Genomic DNA, 23,231 nt, shown 5'->3' with positions numbered 1-23,231 from the left:
TCTCTGTCAAAAAAAAAAAAAAAAATTTTAAAAAAAAAAAAAAAAAAAAAAAAGAAAGAGGGAGACTGGGTCTCAGGGTGGATGGATGGGCTTGGGTCTGGACAAGTCCTCCCTCCAGGAAAGCCGGCACCCTGACTCTCCCTGGCCTCCGTCAATCGCGGGTGTTTGGTCCACTCGTCGCTGACAGAGGCCGACAAAGGCGTCGGTGGAACTGCTCCATCTGGCTTCTGCCTGCTGTTTGGGAAGCCGTCTCTCGGGCTACGTGAAGAGGTGGCCAGCCGGCCCCTGGATCTCCCATCCCAGATGAACACAGATGGTCACACCAGGCCTGTCACTCGTCCCTCACTCGACCTGGAGGTGCCGCCGAGGCCCTGACGAGCATGGGGCTGTGGAAGCGTCACACTCACTGCCGCGAATCCACGGCCGGCAGCCCCAGCTGCCGGAAGCCCGCGAGCCGCAGCACGCACCTGTTGAAGAGGTTGTTGCGGCGAACCATGCGCAGAAAGCCAGTGGGGTCAGTAACGGAGTTGAGCTTGTTGTTCATCTCCTCGAACTGCTGGTCCATGATGTCTCCAGCTTCGCTCTCTGTCTCACTGCTGGCACAGGCCCTGCAAGGAAAAGTGCAGAGTAAGCGGATGGGGAAAGGCAGCGCTCAGCCCCGGGGGGGACTGCCCTGAGGTCCGGGGCCATTCCCCCGACCCCCNCCCACCCCCGCCCCCGGCAAACCCCTGCTACTGAGCACCTCCCTGAGGCCAGGGTCACCCCGCGCCCTCCTTGGTGGCCCTGTGGCCCTCCTCCCTCCTCCATCTAGTGCTTCTCAAGATGCACTGTGGTTGGCTCTTTCTGGTGGTCGCCCCCACTCACCTGTGAACCCCCTACAGTTGGTGCTGTGCCTGAACCAGGGTTACACCCCGGTATCTCCCATAATGACACACAGTAGGTGCTCAACAGCTGTGTGCTGAACATGCAGCAGGTGGGCTGACTGGGTGCTCTTCCCAGAGCAGAGCTCAGGCGAGCGTGGCAGTGCAGTCTTCCCAGCGCACGTTCCGGTCTGGTCCATTCCAGAAACAGTAACTAAGCCCCTAGCATGGGCCAGGCACCGTGCTGGGCCTGGGGAACACACCGCCTACAGGGCAATCTCCACACAAGGAGACAGCTGTGCATACAGGTGGCGACAATGCCAGGTGGAGCGGGCGCTGTTTGAAATGTGGGCTGGAGAAGCCTTGCTGATCGGAGCCCATTTTCCAAGCTCACCATGAGGATGTTACAATCTCAGATTAATAAATTCATATTTCCCCTATGACAGACTGTAACAAAACATCTACAATGGGTTTGAAAAAAACAACTACCCAGGAGTGCCTTGATTCATCAGCATGATTAAAATGACAAAAGGCTTATTAACTGTCAAAGCCAAGCACTTGTGGACCAGTGGGACCTCCCCGGTGGTGAAGTGTCTGGGGGGCGCTGCCCACCTGTGCCCACCCTCCTCCTGGTTGTCACCACACCTCACGGTGCCGAGGCGGGCACAGGCAGCGCTTCACCCAGGCTCGGCCTTCCCTCGGCACGAGGGTTACGCTCGGACTTCACGGATATGCTCAGTGACATCCAGGCCACAGACAGCTCTCAGCCCTTGCTGACGACTCTGTTCACAGTTTCCTGCTGACTGAGAACAGCATGGAAGAGCGGAGGGCGCCAGGGCCCTGGAGGAGAAGGCGGACTACACGCAAATGTCTCAGTGCCCAAGAAGTGGGATCTGCAGAGGGACGGACTTCCTGTCACCCAGAGGCAACAGGCTCTGCGCATAAAAAGGTGGGTTTACCGTGAACATGACCTGCTTCAAACAGACAGGCTGGCGAAGCTGGGACATCCGAAGGTCACAACAGGAAGGGGAATAAGCCCCTCGCTAGGTTGTTATGGAGCCAAACAATACGCAGTGTGAGAAGCTGCCTGAAAAACGTGAATGCTCTGTGTGAATGTCAAACCTGGTGTGAAGGGCCAGCCTGACTGGGTCCCCCCAGGTGACCAGCCATTTGACCAAACGTTATTCTGTGTGTATCTGGAGGGTGTTCTGGGATGAGAGTAACATCCGAATCTGAAGACTGAGGAGAGCAAACTGCCCTCCCCAGTGTGAGTGGGCCCCATCTAATCCACTGAGGGCCTGAACAGAACAAAGAGGCTGAATAAGAGAGAATTCCATCTCTACCTGTCTTCAGCTGGGACATCAGTCTTCTCTGGCCTTCAGACTTGGACTCAGCCTCAGCCTGGAACTTACACCGTTGGCGCTCCTGGGTCCCTAGCTTGCCAGCTGTAGATACTGGGACTTCTCAGCCTTCACAGCCATGTGAGCCAATTTCCCATAATAACCCTGTGTGTGTGTGTGTCTGTGTGTGTGTGTGTCTGTGTGTGCGTGTGTGGTTCTATTTCTCCGGAGAACCTAGACTAACACACCTGCTCATTAGGCACCAGAGCCCCGACTCAGCCATGTTCTTTATAGAAGGTCATGCAAAGGCCCAGTCACCGGGAAAGTTTCCCAAGACCTGCAGCCCTAAAGGTGTCAAAAGTGGAGCAGTCTTCAAAGAGAGCCCAGAGGTCTGATTTCTGGGCCAGCTATTCACCTTCACCCCAGAACCACGCTAACAGCTGGTAAAGCCATTAGCCTGCTTTTCTTCCCAGTCCACACGGTCGGAACAGCACTTCGAAGCCAGCACAGTGCCTGGCATGCAGTGAGTATGCCACAAGAAGTTGGCGAATGAATGAGTGACTCGGGCTGGAGAGCACTGTATAATGTGCAAAGTATTTTTACTTATTGTCCGTGAGGCAGCCCTTACTGTCTCCATCGTCTGAGGAGACTGAGGTTTCGAGAAGCCAAGGAACTTGGCCAAAGGGCACCAGGTGGTAAGCCAGGCTTGAACCCAGGTCTTTGGTGCTGACCTCCCCACCAGTCCTCTCCCCGCCCCACCCAAGGCTCTAAGCTTGTCACACTTCCAAGTCTCTCCCTGCTGGAGTTTGACCAGGTGGGGGAAGGGAGTGAATACAGGAAGCAAGAGAAACCAGGAAACATCTGAGCACCTCAACAAATCCCCATGGCTTCCATCCTACTGGAGAGCAGGGAATGAGGTTTAACTCCTCTCTCCGCCCCATGGGCGGCAGCTGAACAGGCGAGCAGCTGAAGGTTTGAAATGCTCCCTGGGGGGCTGAGGGCCCTTCACAGAGACCCTGGTAAATATCACTCAACAAGCCCCTCTGTCCAGGGACACATTCATCATCTGAATGCGACTGCCTGCTTGGAGCTGAGAAATCTGCTTGTCATTCAGCGCTTTGCGAAGGGGAGAAGAATTGGCTGGAACCGGTATCAGCCTCCATTATCTTGCAGTCCCACTCTTGCTGTCAGCCGCAGACAGAGCCCTCAGAATCTCAGGCTTAATGGGGTTGTTTCCTATTTTCTGACCCTTCAGAGTATTAACACTGAAGGGAAAAACAAACAGGCGATGTCACACACAAAGGAATCTTCCATTTACAAAACAAGCCTCATCGCTACAGCAGGGATCCCAAGAGTGCCTTTGTATCACAATCACGCACCCCCACCCCCATGTCTTTGGGAGACTTTCTAGAGATGGCACATCACCTAGTCTGATTCCACTCACTGTGACTCAACAGTGATTATGGAGCAGGACCTATGTGCAAGGATCGCAGAGGCTAAACAGGAGGGTCACATTACACCTGCCTTCAGGGCACTTACAAGCTAGTATGACTAGTGGCTACTGGCTAAGATGGATTAAGGAGTGCGAGGAGGGCACCGGCTTATAACCAAGATAGGGAGGGCATAAAGGCTTTCCTGGAATTTGCTGCATCTGAGAGGTATCTTGAAGAATACACCTTTGATCGGTAGAGACTTGGGCGGGGGGGTGCTTCCAGGCAGAGGGAATGGGATGAGCAAAGGCGTGGAGAGAAAGATAGTGTGGGGGCTCTTTGGGGCCAAGGGAATAGCCCAGTTGAGCTGGAGTAGAGGGTATGAGTGGGAGAAGAGGAGGGGCAATGGTGGAGGGCTTGGAACTTGGAAGGCAGTTGAGAACTGTCAGCCCAGGGTGACACCCAACCCATGGGGTGACAGGCTCAGGGTTGCTTTTTAGCAGATAGTCAACTGGTTCAGAGAGGAGAATGTGGGATGGTTAGGTGGCTATTACCAGGACCTGCTCAGAAGCAGCCCTGAGGGCCCAGAGTCAAGATCGCTGAAGCCTGATCAGCCCCCTCACAACTACCAGAAGCCCCATTCTGGGTAGTTACTGTTGTGCTAATACATGAATGTGCCTGGGTCTAACATGCCAGGTGAGGCAAGTCTTCCACAAACCCCTGGGCTCTGAAATCTTGATAGTGGCTCCCTCCTCTGCTCCAAGCCTCCATCCCTTATCTCCCCTACAAACAGACTAGCTGGGTATAACCCCACTTTCCTGACTCCTCCCCACTTTTAAAAAATATTTTTTTAATTTATTAGAGAGAGAGAGCATGAGAGGGGGGAGGAGCAGAGGGAGAGGGAGAAGAAGGCTCCCTGCTGATCAGGGAGCCCGAGGTAGGGACGTCAGGCTTGATCCCAGGACCACAGGATCATGAGCTGAAGGCAGACATTTAACTGACTGAGGCACCCAGGCGCCCCTCCTCCCCACTTCTTGTTCTGCATTGTCACCAACATGGTTCTGGCTTATCCTGGGGTTGGGCCAGCTATCCCATTAGTCTAGACATATGAACTAGGCTGGCAAGGCAGAGAGTGGAAAAGTGGGAACTGACAGGAGAAATATTACCAGAAAGAGAATTTATTTGCCTGGGAAACTCACTGAAGGGACAAGTAGCAGTTAAAATATGGCAGATGGGCAACTGGTGGCAAAGCGAGAAATTGAAAGTAGAAGGTGGAAGAGGAATGGGTTCAGTTTGGACATGTTGAACATGCAGACAAGAAGTTTAGTTGGCAATGCCAAGTTTGCAGATGTTGAATCAGTTATGTAGACACTTCCTTCCAGAAAGCCTAGAGACTACAGACATCCAGGTCTGGGGCTCAGGGGAGAGGTCAAGACCAACTGTTTGATGTCTCATTCATTTGTTCACTCAACAAATGCTACTAAGTATTTTTTTTTTTTTTATAAATATCCTGCTATACCGGGTTCTGGTTCCAGGTAAAATGGAGTAAGCACATTCCACCCCGTCCTTCCTGCTGGACATTACTCTAAACCCTGGATGGGGATGGACTGCATGAAGCAGCTATGTGAGGACCGTGAAAAGTAAATAATGTCAGGCAAACTGGCAAAGAAGACCAGAATTTCAAGTGCCACCAAATCAGTAATGAGCTTCACATTTCTCCCCCACCACCCCATGCAGCCCCAAATGCAGAAATGGGTATCAGTGCAAACAGACAAAGCTCCTGGAGGAGCCCTATATTTCTTACTCAGAGAGAAGAGAGAAAAGCCCCCATTTCTTCTTATTCTCTCATCTCTGTTCTCATGTTCTAGGCCACAAACAATCCTGAGTTGGTAGTAGCAGTGACAGCAACAGCAAGGGTCAGAACGAGTCTAAACTCTGAGGGTAAGGAAACTTTGCGTCTAACCAGAGGCGATGTAGCCCCATGAGGGTAGGGTACCCCCCTTTGCTTTTTCTCTTCCTTTCTCCCCCTGTCCCTTGGTCCATGATGTGAGAGTCACTGCAGGAGAGGTGCAGCAAGGGGGTGGGGTGATGGTGTAAATAAAGCCCCAGCTTTTCGGTGAGAGGACCAAAAAGAAGAGCCCTGGGGAACTGAAAAATACTGGTGAGAACACAGAGAGGGAGGAGTTCAGAAAAGGGAGCACATAAAGTTGTTTATGAATTCCTGGATTCACCCCTAAGCTGCATATGTGTAGATCTGACCCTACAGACTATGAGAAGGACCACTGCCCAGTTCCTGAACACCACTGAACAGTGCATCTGTGGGACGGACTTGAGCAGCATGGCAAGGACTCTGAAAATGGAACTTACACTGAAAGCTGGTCAGAGCGTATGACCTGAACCCTAACCAGGTCAACTGCCCACCTCAACAAAAACAGCAACATCCTCCACAGAAGTCAAACAAGACCCAGACTTTAACCAAATAACATTATTCAAAATGTCCAGGATATAATCCCAAATTACTCAGTATCCAAAAAAACTAGGAAAATCTCAACTTGCATGGGAAAAGGCAATCACCAGATGCCTTTTGGAATTATGCTAAGATGACACAGATGTTGGAATTGCCTGACAAAGACCTTAAAGCAGCTATTCTAAAATGCTACAAGTAAGGGCAAAGACTCTTGAAAAGATGGCAAGAAAGAAGATCTCAGCAAAGAACATAAGATATTAAGAAGGAGCAAATGAAAAATTTGGAACTAAAAACAAAGAACTGAAATAAAAACTCACAGTATGGGCTCAATAGCAGAATGGAGATGACAGAAGAAAATCAATGTACAAAAGATAGAAAAGCAATAGAGATTATCCAATCTAACAGGAAAAAAAAAGTTTTTGTTTTTGTTTTTTGTAAATGAACAAACCTGAGGGACCTGTGGTTCTATACTGTAAGATCTAACTTTCATGTATTCAGAGCCCAAGAATGAGAGGAGAAAGAGTGTACAGCAGAAAAAAACTGAGGGAATAACGAATGACAATTTCCCAAATTTGGTGTCAGACATAAATCTACAGATCAAGAAACTGAGTGAACCACAAACAGAATAACCCCAAGGAAATCCATAACCGGATGCATGAAGTTCAAATGGTGGAAAACTAAAAACAAATAAAAAAATCTTGAAAACCACCAGAGATAAAAGATGCATTCTGTATAGGGAAAATAATGATTCAAACAGCTGAGAATTTCTCATCAGAGACCACAGATACCAGAAGGAAATGGAAATACGAAGTGTTGGGAAAAATGAATGATCAACCTGGATTTCTATGTTCAATGAAAATATCCTTCATAAATGATGGTGAAATAGAAACATTCTCAGATGAAGGAAAACTGGCAGCCTGAGATTACAGACGCACTCCCAAACAGAGACTACAGACATAACTCTCTAGCCCCTCCCTGAGGATGGATGGACCTATGGCTTGCCTCTAATCAACAGAATATGGCACAGTAATGGATGTCATTCTGTGACTATGTATATAAGACTGTAACTTCTGGATTACTGTAACTTCTATTGCCTTCTTGGCTGGTACACCTTGATGAAGTAAGCAGGCATGTTGGGGAGGCCTACATGGCAAGTTATACAGGGCAGTCTCTCAACAGCCAGGAAGAAACTGAGACTCTCAGTCCAACAGGCTAAAAAGAAATAAATCCCGCCAATAATCATGTGAGCTTGGGAGTCGTTTCTTCTCCAGTCAAGCATTTAGACAAGACCTCAACCATAACTAACACTTTGCTGCCTCAAGAAAAACTCTGAAGCAGAGGACCAAACAAAGCCATGCCAGGATTCCTGACCCATAGAAATGGTGGGATAATAAATTTTTATTGTTTTAACCCACTAAATTTTGGGGAATTTGTTATTCAGTAATAGATAACTAATACAAAAACTAAGAGCATTCACTAACGGCTGACCTACACTAAAATAACTGCTAAAGGAACTTCTTCAGACAGAAGGGAAATGATACCAGCGGGAAACTAGGAACAACGGGGAAAAAGGGAAAGCAACAAAGATTAAATGTCTGAGTAAATATAATAGATGAGTCTTCTCCTAACCCTATTTGATGGAATTTTAATGTATGTAGATACAGTATACAAGATAAATGCAAAAGAAGGGTGGAAGGAAAGATTACCCCATGGTGGTAAGATTTCTATATTTCACTTCAAATAATAAAATAGCAATAGTAAGTAGATTGCAGACTGTGAAAAGTATGTATATTATAATCTCTGGAGCAACCACTAAAGAGCTTTAAGAAGAGATACAAAGACCTAAGAGATACATTAAAATGGAGTTCAAAAAAAAGTTCAAGTAACCCAAAAGAAGGAAGGGGAAACAGAGCAATTTAAATCAGAGAAACAAATAAAACAAATATTAACATACCATACATAAACTGACATGTATCGATAATTATATTAAATGTAAATGGTCTACATATAGAGATTGACAGAATGGAATTTAAAAAAAACATGACCCGGGGAGCCTGGGTGGCTCAGTCGTTAAGCGTCTGCCTTCAGCTCAGGGCATGGTCCTGGAGTCCTGGGATCAAGCCCCACATCGGGCTTCTCCGCTGGGAGCCTGCTTCTTCCTCTCCCACTCCCCCTGCTTGTGCTCCCTCTCTCACTGGCTGTTTCTCTGTCAAGTACATAAATAAAATCTTTAAAAAAATAAAACATGACCCAATTAAATGCTTCTACAAGAAACTCACTTTGAATACAATGATATAGATAAGTTAAAAGTAAAAGGATACAAAAAGATATACCATTCAAACACTATTCAGAACAAAGCTGGAGTGGTTATATTAGGATCAAATTAGATGCCAGAGCAAAGAAAATTACCAGGGATAAAAAGGAACATTACACAATGCTAAAAGATCCAATTCACCAAGAACATAAAATGATTCTAAGTGTGAATTCCCCTACCAACAGAGCTTCAAAATACATGATGCAAAAACTGGCATAACTGAAAGAAATTTATTCTTGTCAAAGGTATAAAGAACATTCCCCAAGATAGGATATACCCGGGGTCATAAAACAAACCTTAACAAATTTAAAATAACTGAAAGCATGCAAAATATGTCTTCTGCCCACCATGGAATCAGATTTGAAAGTGAGAAAATAAAGATACCAGGAAAATCTCCAACAGCTTGGAAACTAAACAAGGCTTCTACATAACTGTCAAAGAAGAAGCCTTTAGGGAAATTAGAAAAATACTTTGAACTGAACAAAACTGAAAATACAACATAAAATTTGTGGGATGCAGATAAAGTCTTAGAGATAACTTACAGTATTAAATGTTTATATTAGAAAAAAGATCTGATATTAATAATCTAAACTTGTACTTTAAGAAACTAGAAAAAATAGAGTAAAACAAACCAAAATAAGCAGAGGAAATAGAATAACAGAGCAGAAATCAATGAAATTGAAAAGAGTAAAGCAAATCTTAAAAAAAAAATCAATGAAACAAAAAGTTGGTTCTCTTTAAAAGAAATCAATGAAATTGATAAGCCTCTGCCCAGGCAAACCAAGAATAAAAGAGAGAAGGCAAAAATTATCAATACCAGAAATGAAAGAGGAAACCTAACTAGTGACCCCACAGAAATTAAGAGGATAATAAGGGAATACTATAAATAACTCTACACATACGGATTCAACAACTTAGATGAAATAGACCAATTATTCAGAAACCGAACTACTAAACTTATCCAAAAGGAAAGAGATAACCTGAATAGTCCTATACCTGCTAAAGAATCATATTCATTGTTGAAAACCATCCCAAATGACATCTCCAGGTCCAGCTGGTTTCAATGGCAAACTCTATCAAACATTTAAAGAAGAAATAATACTAACTCTTCTCAATCACTTCCAGGAACTAGAGAAAAGAACACTTCCCAACTCATTTTATGCAGCCTGTGTTACCCTGATACCAAAAGGGAACAAAGATAACACGAGGAAAGAAACTCTGCAGACCAATATTCCATAGATCAAATAGAAAACAGTCATCAAACTAATCAATAAAGTATCATCAAACAGAATTCAGCAACATATAAAAAGAATTATACATCACAGTCAGGGGGAGTAGGGCTATTATTAAAGGAATGTAAGCCTTGCTCAATATTTGAAAAATCAGTCAATATAATCCACCACATTAACAGACTAAAGGAAAAGATATGCATTTATAACAACTGATGCAGAGAAGCATCTGACAAAATCCAACACCAGCTCATGATAAAAACTTGCAAATGAATAATATAAAAGAATGTCATCAACCTGATAAAGAGGAGCTACAACAAGCCTGCAGCTAATGTCATACTCACCTTGGTAAGTATGTCATTTCACACCATTCATACTCAACACAGTACTGGAAGCCCTAATCAATGCAAAAAGGCAAGAGGAGGAAATAAAAGGCCTATGGATTGGAAAGGAAGAAAAGAAAGTGTCTTTACACAGAAGACGTGATTGTCTATGTAGAAAGCCAAGGAATACAAATAGACTACTAGAGCTGTTGAGTTTCACAGGATATAAAAGCAATGCACAAAAAGTCAGTATTGACTAGCAACAAACAATTCCAACAAACAATTCCAAACTGAAATTTTAAAAATTATCTCATTTATAATAGCTCCCAAAATGAAATACTTAGGCATAAACCTAACAAATATAAGATTTCTATGCCGAAAACCACAAAATGCTGATGAAAGAAATCAAAGATCTAAATAAACGGAGAGACATACCATGTTCATAGGTTTTAAGACTCAGTATAATAAAGACAGCAATTTTTCCCAAACTGATCTACAAGTTGAACAAAATTCCAATCAAAATCTTTTTTTTTTAAACTACACTTTTCTTTTCTTTTTTTAGATTTTATTCATTTATTTGTCAGAGAGAGAGAGAGAAAGGGAGTGCACGCACAAGCAGGAGGAGTGGCAGGCAGAGGGAGAAGCAGACTCCCCGCTGAGCAGGGAGCCCAATGCAGGGCTCGATCCCAGGACCCTGGGATCATGACCTGAGCTGAAGGCAGACACTCAACCGACTGAGCCACCCAGGCGCCCCTCCATTCAAAATCTTAGGACATTTTTGTAGCTACAGAGAAGCTGATTCTAACTTATGTGAAAAGGCAAATGAACTTAAGCAGGTGAAACAATTCTGAAGAAGTGTATTTGGTTGGAGGAATGACATTGTCCGTTTTTGAGACTCACTATAAAGCTACAGTAACAGAGAGAGTGTGGTATTAGTAAAAGGATAGCTATGTAGATCGATGGAACAAAACAGAGTCCCAAAATAGACCCTCCTGAATACAGTCAATTAACTTTTGACAAAGGAGCAGAGACAATTTAATAGAGGAAGGAGAGTCTTCAATAAATGGCTTGGGAACAACTGGGTATCTACATACAAAAAAAAAAAAAATGAGCCCTGTAAATGACTACACTTCAGAGTTTACACAAAAATTAACTCAAAATGAATCATGGATTTAAATAAAAAATGTAAAACCATAAAAATTTTAGAAGAAGATAGAGGAGAAAATACAGGCAAAAAACTAACCTAAGGTTAGTAACAGATTTCTTAGACATTTTACAAAAACAGGATCCACAAATAAATAACCGATAAGACTGATGTTAGAAAAATCAAACTTTTGCTCTGTGAAAGACACTGTTGAGAGAGGAAGACAAGCTACTGACTGAGAGAAAATATTTGCAAACCACATATCTGTCATAGGACTTGTATCCCAAATGTATATAAGAACATTTCAAACTCAACAGTATGAAAACAACAACTCAATTTAAAAAATGGGCAAAAGTCTTGAACAGTTACTCCTCCAAAGAGAATATAAGAATGGCACAATACAAGAAACAAGTGCATGAAGAAATGTTCAGTATATGAGCCATAAAAGAAATGCAAATTAAAACCACAACAAGATACCACTACACATCTATGTGAATGGCTCAAATTTTTAGAATGCTAACGATATCAGGAGCTAGCAAGATGGAGCAACTGGAACTTTCATATACTGTGGGTGGGGAAGCAAAATGGAATAATCATTCTGGATCATACTCTGCTGTTTTTTATAACATGAAATACATATTTACTACATGACCCAGAAATTCCACTCGAGGAAACGAATTTATTCACCTTACTTCCCATAAAGTAGTGAATCAATGGATGTTTAAAGCAGTTCTAGTCATAATTGCCCCAAACTGGAACCAACCCAAAGGTTCTTCAGTGAGTGAACAGATGAGCAAACTGTGGTACATCCGTACAATGGAATACTCAGCAATAACGAGGAATGAACTGCAGATACAGTCAACAATTTGGAAGACTCAAAAACTTTAGAGTGAGCGAAAGAAGCCAGTGTTAAAAGGTTATACACTGTATGGTTCTCTATATATGATATTCTCCAAAAGAAAAGACAATAGTGACAGAGAACTGATAGGTGGTTGCCTGGGGTTAGGTGTAAAGGGAGGTACAGAGAAGGACTATGAAAAGGTGCAGTTATTTTGGATGATGCAACGGTTCTGTATCCCGACTGCGGAGGCGGTCACACGAACCCATACATGGACGGAAGTTCATAGGACTGTACACCAAAGGAACAACTTTTACTGTGTGCCAGTCATCCATTCACTGCCTCTGTGCTCCACATTCACCCTTCATTGCCTGCTCCAAAATAATGCATCACGGCCCTTTACGTATCTCCTCTGCCAGCAGGCAGAGTTGGGGGCCTTGGCGGCAGACAGCCCTGGAGAGGAGGAAGCAGTTCTGCCCTCCTGCTTCTGGTGTGCTTGTTCAACAGGCTCCGGAAGCACATGCAGCGCCCCCCAGGCCTGGCTCCTTCTGCATGGCTGGCTTCTCTGGCATGCAGCTCCCACAGCACAAGCAGGTTCTCGAGCATCTGGCCCTTGCACCACCCCAGGTTGCTCCAGGACCCAGTTCTTGCAGCGTGGGGCTTTCTCCACACCATCACCTCTGTGGCACATGGCAGCCAGCACTCCACGCGGTCAACAATGTCCCCTGGTGACCACTCCTTGGGTGGTTCTATAGTGGCGTAGGGCATCCCCCCAGGAAAAGCTTTCCACAGCACCCTGGAGAGCATATTTTTTGCAAATTCTGAGGATGGATTTCCAGCAAGTTCCACTGGTGCGGCACATGGCAACTTCTCTGCCACTGAGAGAGCCATGGCAGTGCCTTCCCCAAAGAAGTCCGCATCTCAGCCCTCAGTGGGAGGGGGGACCCTCTTCCTTGGGCACCCTTCTCAGTCCTCAAGGGTAGTGACTGCTCCTTTTATCTGTGATTCCTACGTACTTTAGAATACTTTCATTAGCCAATCCCTCTTTAATCTCTGTTACAGTCAACAACTCTTTTTAAAGATTTCCTTCCCTCCTTCCCCACTTCCTTCCTCCCTCCCTCCCTTCCTTCCTTCCTTCCCCCCTCCCTTCCTTCCTTCCTTCCTTCCTTCCTTCCTTCCTTCCTTTCATAGAGAGCACGAAGGGGAGGGGCAGAGGGGGAGGGAGAGAAAAACCCAACTCGACTCTGTGCTGAGTATGCAGCCCATGGCGGGGCCGATCCCACAACCCAGAGATCATGACCTGAGCTGAAACCAAGAGCTGAATGTCCAACTGAGGCTCCCCATACTGTGTGGCTTCCTGTTGCTGCTTTGATCCTGGCTGATACATACTATATGTTAACTTAACTTAAATAAAATAAATCCTGCTAGTACCAAATCCTAAGAGGGCTTCAAAAAGTAAGGTAAACTTTGGTGCCACACATTCATACACCTGGTCATCAGGTGGACCAACCCTCAAACACACTCATTGTGTGACCAGTGTGTGCCAAGCCCTTGGCTGGGGCTGGGGTTATTCCAAGTGAAGACAAGCCTCTGCCCCTGAAAGGCTCCAAGAAGGTGCTAGATGGGCACACTGATCCCTGCAACACAAAAAATAAGTGATGACATGGTGGTATGTGCATGCCTATATGTACACACGGAGGGAGACGGAATGAACAATCAGCAGGACTGGAGAAAGAGTGGAAGAGAGAGGGACTGACAATGAGAATATGAATGAGTACATAGCCAGTAGTTGTGCAGAGAGAGCCCTTGGAGCACTTGGACTCATGGCCTGATTTTGGCCACTCTTTCGTTGGCCGTGATGAGAGACAGAAGGAACAGGAGAGAAGTGCTGGCTTTGAAGGTAAAACCAGTCGCCACAGGTCAGCAAAGGGGAAACCTGAAGGCCTTGAGGGAGAGAAGGATGTGAGCCAGCTGGCAAGGTGGAAGGAGCAGAGGAAGGCACTCCTGACCAGACAGCTGCCAGTTTTGGCCAGCTGGGGATGCACCAAGCCTCTTCCCTCCCCTTCCTGCTCACATTCCAGCCCTGCTGACCCAGGTTTGGATTCTTGGGCCTATCTGTCCTGCCTGCTGGTCCTGATCTCCCCTTTCCTGTGGCTCTTGAGGCCTAAGGTTTCTGGCTCAGGCTTAGCCCTTTCTACTCCTTGACCTCTGTTCTTACTCCAGGCCCCTGACCTGGCACTTGCCCACCAGCCAGAGTCCTGGCTGGATCCTGCCCCAGCCTCCTGCATGGAGTTGGGTGGACAGCTGAGGTTTAGATCATCTCAGTCACAGAGAACAATGAGAGCAAAAGGTTACAGTCAGTATAAGCTGGCCTGAGTGTGGGAGGACAGCACTGGTCCCTGAGAGGGGCTGAGCGGGGAGGTGGACAGTCCAGCAGGTGGGCAGCCGCTTCCGCCTGGTGCCCACCTGCCCTGCCAGCGTCTGCTCCTGGAACCCTACAAGAAGCCCAGCCCCCACCTACTCCAGGGAATAGAAATCATGCCATCACCAGAGGCCCGCTCCAGGATGCTGTTTGCATGAGGCTCTCCCCAGAGAGATGGAAATAGCCCATGAATCAAGAGCCACAGAGCCATGCCAGAGCTCATTCTCTTCTCAGGGACAGGGCTTGGCAAGAGGCTCCAGAGAGGATTTTCATTTGTAAGTATGGCCTCCCGATCTCCCGAAGTACACACTCTCCGTCATTGCTCTGACAGTTGCGACTGAAGCGCCACACAGGCACGCTTTTATTCACGTCTCAACGCCCCTTGGTAACTCATTCTTTCTTCCTTCCCCTGACCCCATCTCTTGGCTTCTTTTGCACTGATAACCAGCTACTTGCCAAAGACCGACACCACATGCAACCCTGAAGTCAGAAACAGTGGGTGAGAAGCCCGATCTGCAGTTTCTGGGGACAGGGTGGTGAGGCAGCTCCCAGGCCGGTAGCCCCAGGGAATCACATCAGGGGCAAGAAAATGCCCTTCCTTTCAAAGCAAAAGCCGCTCTATAATTGACAAAGCCCGAGGAAGCAAGAGTTACTTTATTTGGCGCCACTGCATATTATCATGTGGGGCCTCCTGGTTACAAGAGGCCAGGTCTGACCAGCAGCGCCCACGTTATAGAACCGCAGAGCCTCCCAGCAGAGAAGGTCTCAGAGATAAGAAAAGATGCACAGAGGACCAGTAATGTGGGCAGTCGCTGGGCTTTACCTGGCCAGTATGCCAACAGCTGAAAAGACCTATTTATCCCAGAACCCATCTAGCAAGAATCCCAAAACTAAAGACGTGGGACTTTGGGAACTCAAGATTTCTGAGACCTTTGACATTTTTCCCATGTGAATTTCCTGCTAGACCCTGTCTGTTTTTTCACAGAGATTATAAGCGAACATTAAGATGAAAAGAGCCTCGGACTTGCTTTTAGGGACAACAAGGAAAGGGAAGCTGGAGAAAGAGCATCCCACTCCATGCACTGTCTCTTATAAGAGAAGAGCCCAGAAGCAGAGATGTGAGGCTTTACAGCACGAGAACAGGCTGTATCTTCAGGTGGAGGGAAGGCATCTGCCCTGATCACAAAGATTCTATTCTAGAAACTGCCTCCCTGATCCACAGGGTCACAGGGGTGAGTTCCCAGTGCCAAGTTTATCCCCGAGGACCCCCCAATGCTGATTGGACCAGAGGTGGACACCTGTTTTAAGCTAGGCCAACCAGAGTCCCTGACCCCAAATGTATGCATTGGACTTCAGGGAGATCAGAGTGTGACTTCCCGTGGCTAGCTCCGCAGGCTGTGTGTGCGTGAGCACAGAGCTGCTCAGGGTGGCCATGTTCCCACTCTGGGACTGGGAGCACGGAGCGTGTTGTACCGCTGATCGCAAACCAGACGTCTGCAGTATGAGGCGCGCGAGAAGAAAGTGGCTGAGCAGTGATGAGAACTAGTCAGCCCCGTGCAGCCCAGGATTTCCTTTTCTATTCCAGGCTTGCCTTGGATTTCTTGGGACTCCTCATCCCCATAACCTTATGATAAGCCCCCGTCTTTGGTTTAAGCAAACTTTTTTTTTTTTTTTTAAGATTTATCTATTTATTTGAGAGAGAGAGTGAGAGAAAGAAAGTGCTCGTGAGCACAAGCAGGGGGAGCAGCAGGCGGAGGGAAAGGGAGAAGCAGACTCCCCGCTGAGCAGGGAGCCCGATGCGGGACTCAATCTCAGGACCCTGGGATCATGACCTGAGCTGAAGGCAGACGCCTAACCAACTGAGCCACCCAGGTGCCCCTTAAGCAAACTTTTGAGAGGCCTGCTGTGGGGGGAGACTGAGGGAGAGCTGAAAGGTGACCCGAGAGACTGTGGGCTTCCTGCAGAGCTGAGGTCACAGCTGTCCAAGTTGCTCGGGCACCCTTCAAACTTGTAGGGCAGGTGGGAAGCAGGCCCCCAGGTGTCAGTGGGTAGGTAGAGTGGGAGCTGCATTCTGGAGAAAGGTTCTAGAACACCCGTGAGGATGAGGCACTGTGGAGGCAGTTCTCAGAAACCCCCTCCCTGTGAGCCTACTCACATCATTTTCCAGACTTCACGACCGGAAGGGATGTGGTCCAGCAAGCACAGACGCTGAAGTACCTCCCCTGGATCAACTCCACACTAGCGGTGTGGCCCCTCCAGCACTCCGCGCTGGCACTGCCCAGTGGGTGTTACGGTTTCTCTTCAGAAAGCCAAAGTCACTGTCACATCCTCGCCTCTCTGGGAATGCTTATTTTCGGATGAAACGAGATTTCGCTCTTCTCCCATCTATTACCCTAGAAATTGCTTTTCTCTGTATCATCTCAAGATTATTAAGCCACACTATTATCTAACAGCTACTACTCAGAGAACAAACCTTTTGTGGATCGGAAGACAAATGATTATATTTACCTGCCAGGAATCTACACACACACACACACACACACACACACACACACACACACAGAATCAATACGTTCTGATATGTGCTCTGGTTGTTCAACTGGCAATAAAATTCCTCTTTTGCAAGGCCTTCTTAAGAGGACCATTTGAATTAAAACCAAAAAAGTCCCTGGCGTCTGGTGTCCAGAATGGTTGTGCAGTTTTAACTCAGAAGCATTTTGTGAATATCCTGCTTATCTCATGACCTGGAATTATCTGGTCTGTACTTAAGTGTTATAAGGAGGAACATGGGATTTCTTCCCAGCTTTTCTTCCTTTCAGTAAACACAGTGATCAAACAAATGAGAAGGTTTCACTTCTGCCTGCTCAACAGCCTGTGTACAAGGAGACGGGAAGACGGTAATTGACTGGAAGACCCCGTTACTTGGTCTCTTATTTCTGAAATCTTTGCTGAGAAAGCGTTGGCCAAACAGTCCTCCTCCCCGGACGATGTGACTCTGGAACTCTCTGCCATCGGTTTAGCCTTGTCACATCAGTAAAGCCCAACTGGACACATCTGGACACGTGTGTTGTGGTAGAAAGACGCAGAGCCCTGCAATCTGGGAGACCTAGGTGTGAATTTCTGTGAATACACGTGTGTTATATGAGAATGAGACCCATACACACTCACACGCCCAGATATGCTCAGGAAAGGAAGCCACCTCAACTACATAGGATTGCTCTGAGCGCCAAATGAGAGCAGAGGTGAAGCCCTTTGTAAAAGGTAGACTGTGCAGGTGGACATCATCGTTGTGTTGTTACGACAAGCGCTTCCGGGACATTTCAGCCAGACCGGTATTTGGCAGCCATGTATGCTTTCCTTGGTGAAAACACCAAAAGCAGAAGTAAAACAGACTCGTGGCGAATATTTAAATTGGTCCAAAAGGTAACCAACTGAAAATGCTGGTCCCACCAGGCTAACACTGCTCCTGTCGTGTGACAAGAGGGGCCTGTATGCCGACTGTGTGTGGGTGCACGGATGTGGGTGGGGGGTGTGGTGGACATGTGCGTGTACGGGGAACAGTGTCAGAACGAGACCTTTCTATCTGAGGTGCCAGTACAATAAACGTTGGCCACTGAAGGGACGGGCGTTCTGCCTTTGCTCCACATACACATATGCACACAGGAGAAGGTTCTGAGAATGCGTTCCAGGACGCTTCGGGCCCCAGCCAGATCCAGGGTCAGAGAGGACCCAGAGTTAAGGGAGTGAGGAGAATGGAGACGAGAGTTCTTTGGAGAGAGTTACCTCCATACAGTGAGTCCCCAGCACACCCTTTTGGGCAAGGAGTGAAGGGCACCTTTCCTACCTCAAGCCTGGAGGGCCTGTTTTCATGGGCGTACCACTCAGAGAGCTTGGAAATGGGCACCCTGAAGGTGGGAGAGAGACTGACTGTTGCCAAGTGGGATCTCACTGTCCCACCTTGGCCTCTGCTCAGCTGGCAGTGGGGGTCTGGCGGGCACTGCTAGCAGGGGTCTGGGCCACAAGAGTGTTTCCGGCGACCAGATGCGGCTGGCATGACTCATCTTGGGTTCTATCCAACAAGGCCACCTGGAGAGGCCAGTGGAGGTGAACCACAGGATGCCAAGGGCCAAGAAGGTGTCTTAGGGAGGCTGCAGAAGAAAGATGGAGGACTAGCGATGCATCCACCCAGGTCCAGTAAGCCGCAGGACACCTGTAAAGAGCCTAGGGAGGGCCCACAAGAAGCAAGACTGCACTTTAACCATCTGCCAGACTCAAAGTTCTCAAAGCCACCTACCCACACGAGGGTCCTGACTCCTCATCTGCCCTCCTTCCACCCCTTGTGATAGCCATGAATGAGCAGCAGAGGAGGAAGGCCTGCCCCTCCTCTGCAGCCGGCTTCCAGCCCAAAGCAGGCCAGGTAGGTATAGTGCTTTCCGGGGCCATAATGGGACAAAGCCTGGCTGCGGCACACGACCACATTCAGGTTAGTGGGAGAACAGTTTAAGTGGCCTCCTAATTTATTTGAAAACAAGAGTATATTCTGGGCTGTCTCCTCTTCTGATCCAGGAAACCACCACCTTTCAGCACAAAGGAAGGGAGGCATCCTTTTCCTCCTTCTGGATTATTTCCTATAGTCAAGCTTTTGCTCAAAATTGAGGGCAGAACTGCTCTGTTCTTTCCATTCCCCAAAAGGGAGCTCTGCACTCAGAGCCACCGTCCTGAGGTCCTGAGCGGCAGGACTCTGCAGCAGGCAGCCACACTTGCCCGCGTGGGTGATTTCTTTCTGCCGGGGTAATTCCACCAGTGACTGGGCTCCTCATCTCTTAGAAACACATAGTCCCGAGTTCTCCTGGACTGGAGGGCCTGCAAAGTGCAAGCCGCTATGAGAGATCCCACAAAGTATGAGTCTGTGGTTGGAGCGCCTGGGTGGCTCATTGGTTAAACGTCTGTCTTCAGCTCAGGTCACTATCCTGGGGTCCTGGGATCGAGCCCCGCTGGGCTCCCTGCTCTGTGGGGAGACTGCTTCTCTCTCTGCCTCTCTCTCTCTCTCTGTCTCTCACGAATGAATAAATAAAATCTTAAAAAAAAAAAAAAATCTGTGGCGTCAGGAGCTCCCAGCCTAAAAGCGGGGCTGAAAGGGAGACAAATGTGACCGCATCCAAGGCCAGGAGCTGCAAAGGGTCTGAGGCAGAAGTAGGGAGGCTGCAGGGCAGGAGAGGTGATCCTTTACAAGGTGGTGGTACTTGAGACAACTCAAGGAATGATCTGGGTTTGGGGAAGGTGGGAGTGACAGAATAGGGTGTTTTGGGGAGGAAACAGTGAAAGCAAAAGGATAGAGGTGGCATGAAGATAAAAGACATATTATCAGGTGACTCTTCCTAACACCAGCACCCAGATTAGGCATGAACTGCATGAGGGCCACAGAGGCTGGCCCAGAAGACAGGGTGCAGAAACGTGGTGCTGGGGACCAAGGGTCACCTTCCCAGTCTCTCGCCCACTGCCTGAGCCAGGCCTGCTCCATCCAAACCAGCGTACTCTCCCTCTCAAGAACCCACCTTGCAGTGTGCGCTGTTTGGCTTTGGTCGTGCCCTCAACCTGGACTCCCCTCTACATCACCCCGACCCACCTACACATGTGGAAATTATGCCTCTCTCTCTCAAAACCAGCTCAGATGCTTTTTCTTCTAGAAACTTTCCCTGAACACTTCTGTCCCAAAGAGAGCTCCTTAGCATACCTTGAGGTGAACAACTCCTGAGCTGCAGACAGAAAGCTCCAGACATATGGTTGGTCACCCCTTCACTGGATGGACAGGTACAGAGGCCAGGAGCCCTTTCTCACGCGTCCCTGCTCCTCACAAGGCCAAGGGCAGGGGCATCTTCCCACAGGCTGGGTGGCTGCCTAAGGACTACCGAGGGCCACTCTGGATGCATCATGGCACCTGGGAGACGTGCCTTGGCACCAGCACACTACCACTGATAGAACCGTGAAATGACGCCGCTGCCAAAAACCCCACCACAAGGTTCACCTCAGGCCAGCGAACCAAATCAACCACTGGAAAAACAAAACATGCACCTTTAAGTAAATGGTGGCTTCACAGCAATTGTAAAATGCCTTTCTTCCATTTCCTTCCTAGGATCGTGAACTTTCTTCCCATGAGGTGACCAGAGAAAGGGGGAACTGCTATAGAAGGATTTTTTAAAAGCAGGGTTGGATTTTGGGTGAAATTTCTAGAGCACTGGAGGACCCTGTGCCCTTGGAGGATGGCCCCAAATCCATGGCACTTTCTAAAACAGGTCTTAGCTATTCCTTTCCCCACCCTAGCTGGGGACTGTCTGAGGGCTCACAATGGCCCTGCGTCGCTTCGTCACAGGGGCTGTGAATGTGTATGCACGGGTGAAAGGGTGGGTGTGTGCATTTGTCAGGTGTCCACAGTGTGTGGTAGTGAGGACACGACATGAATGTGTGTACGATGTATACATGTCATGTGAGGGGCGTGCGTGAGCATGTTACTGTGGGAAGTGACAGTGTCACAGGAGAGCTGTATGCGGGAGAGGTGTGTCTCATGAGGCATGTGTCATGTGAGGGTAAGTGAGGGAGCGTGCAGACAAAGAATTCTATCAGGTGAGTGGCTCTGGGCCCTTCTCCTGGGCATCTGAAATAAGGTACCCATTCTCATCTGTCAGGCCCTCGATTCCAAATCCAGAGGGCAACAGAGTTGAGACATGTTCTTAGTAACAGCTGAAGCAAATAGCCAAGCACCAGGGCCCTGCTAGCGTTAATGCTTGTAGCATAGCTAGAAGGTAGATCTTATCTTTGTTAAAGATGTTTCGAGAGACTCCAAATTTCAGGTACTTGCCCAAGGCCCCATTGCTAGTAAGCAGCAAAAGTGGGCCAGGGAGCCAGGTGAGCTTGAGTTCAGGCCCGTGTCTTCCCACACACCAATCCAGCCTCCCGGGGCCCAGAAGCTGCCTGACCCAGGGACACATTTTCTGAAGGCAATCAGGGACTGAGAAGCCCAAAGTTCACAGAAGTGGTTCCATTAGCTCAGCCCTCTTAGCAGCAGCAGGAGCTCCAATACGCTATGCATGCTTTTTAATTTCATTTGATTCTATGTTCTTGTGGAAAACAGGCTATTATAACAGAAAATGGTCTTCAAAAATCACCATGAGGTCCATTTCCCCTGAATACTAAGACCCAAAAACGTCTCTGGGAGGAACATTTGCATATGTGACATACACACTCCATATTATTTAGAAGCATTTATACAGAGAGGGGTTTGAGCAGCACGAACATGGAGCGTGGAGTCGGGCACACCTTTTACTAGCCGTTAAAGAGAGACAGTGTTTAAAGCTTTGGGGTCAGTGTTTAAAGATTTTGGTTTCCTACAACGGTATTAATACAAGTTCAGGCATTAACACAAGTTTCGCTAAAAAGCCAAATGACTCCTTTAACAAATGAAAAAGAGATGAGGGTTTAGGATAATGAGAATATTATAGCGAAGTTCCTATTGTGTCTGCTGGTAGCGCGAGTCCTGCAGCTAGCCCTCCATGGGGCGCTGTAAGAACGCCCCTCAGAGTGGTTACAAATGCAATCGGCCCTAATATAACGAAAATGCATATTCCAATACAACGTGATCCCCTTAATGGGGAAAACTAGAAGGGCCGTGTGGTAGTTTTACTTATCGTTCTCTAAATCTAGGTGAATGACACACATTTGAAATGTCTATACAAAAAATGTCACCAGAGGTACCAAACGGAGTCTGGTGTGGATAAGGAGACCACTTGACAGAGCGAGTCAAGGTGTGACAATATGCTAAGAAGGCTGGGAGGAGGGGAGTTATTTTCCACATGAGGTAGTCCCTACAAGCCAGGGGTGACTCTGAAAATCACTCCGGACTCCCTAGCTCTCTTGTAAGACTGCTTCATTACGATGGAAAAACAAGAGGCAAGGGGCAAAGTGGCTCAGGAATCATGGCAAGTCTTTGATCTCCCCATCTCTGTGCTGTTTTTGAATAGTCCTATATCCGTTATTGTTTAGATGGAACTTTGGGCAGAAACAGCTCCCTGGTTCACAGGCAGTGTTTTCCTGAGGATATACCCAGAAACCCTAGTTTTCTGAAACCAGTCAAAGTGGTGCAGGATTTTCCTTTGTTAATACTGAGTCTTCTACCCCTGGGGAAGAATCTGTCCCCCACCCGTCCCCCACCCCGTCACCCCCACTTCTCAGCAAAGCATATTTCCTTCTCTCTCTAATTGGATTTTCTAAAAGGATCCGTTTCCTCTTCTCTATTCCAGATGCTCGCGGTACAGCACTGTACAAAAAGCCGCTGGCTGGTGTCGTTCTTGTCTTTTTCTGCCACATTAACCCGGTAGGGGGTTTAACAGCTCGAGATTTTGAAAAGCTGTTGTCAAGTCGTGAAAGCCCCCAAATGCAACTTAAATGGTTATTAGCTGGTGGGAAACGTCCCCTGCATTCGAATACCTCCATTTAAATAACAATAATAGAGCAAATAATAACAATAAGAGTAAACTCCATGCCTTCGCAGCCCTGATTATACCCTACCGCCCATAGCCCACACAGTCCACAGCTAATTTACACGGGGCCGGGGGTGAGGGTACAGCCTGTGGCTGGGTGGGTATTCCTGATTTTGCAGCCGGCCAGCAGGGGTCGCCCAAGTCATCCAGCAGCCAAACCGGAGCTTCCACGACATCCTGGATAATTCCTTTAAACAATCCAAGGCATAGACAAAAGAGCCAAGGGGGTTCCTTGCTCTATTAAAAGCGCTGAAACACATGTATTTGCCAAATGGAAAGGTGCAGAATTAATTGGAAAAGAGATGGAATTTGTATTCCTCTGCTCCCTTG

General features: G+C 47.4%; 1 protein-coding gene across 1 annotated transcript in view; it reads right to left on the bottom strand.

The window, feature by feature from the left end:
- TTC28 (tetratricopeptide repeat domain 28) overlaps positions 1-23,231 on the bottom strand; it is a 585,777-nt gene that overhangs the window by 42,779 nt on the left and 519,767 nt on the right. Inside the window, exon 13 of the mRNA XM_034638030.1 lies at positions 468-608. Within this exon, the coding sequence (XP_034493921.1) occupies positions 468-608 (141 nt within the window). The remainder of the gene's footprint in view (positions 1-467; positions 609-23,231) is intronic.

The sequence above is a fragment of the Ailuropoda melanoleuca genome, chromosome 12, assembly GCF_002007445.2.
Source record: "Ailuropoda melanoleuca isolate Jingjing chromosome 12, ASM200744v2, whole genome shotgun sequence".
Taxonomy (NCBI): domain Eukaryota; kingdom Metazoa; phylum Chordata; class Mammalia; order Carnivora; family Ursidae; genus Ailuropoda; species Ailuropoda melanoleuca.
This window is presented reverse-complemented; position numbering and strand designations above follow the sequence as displayed.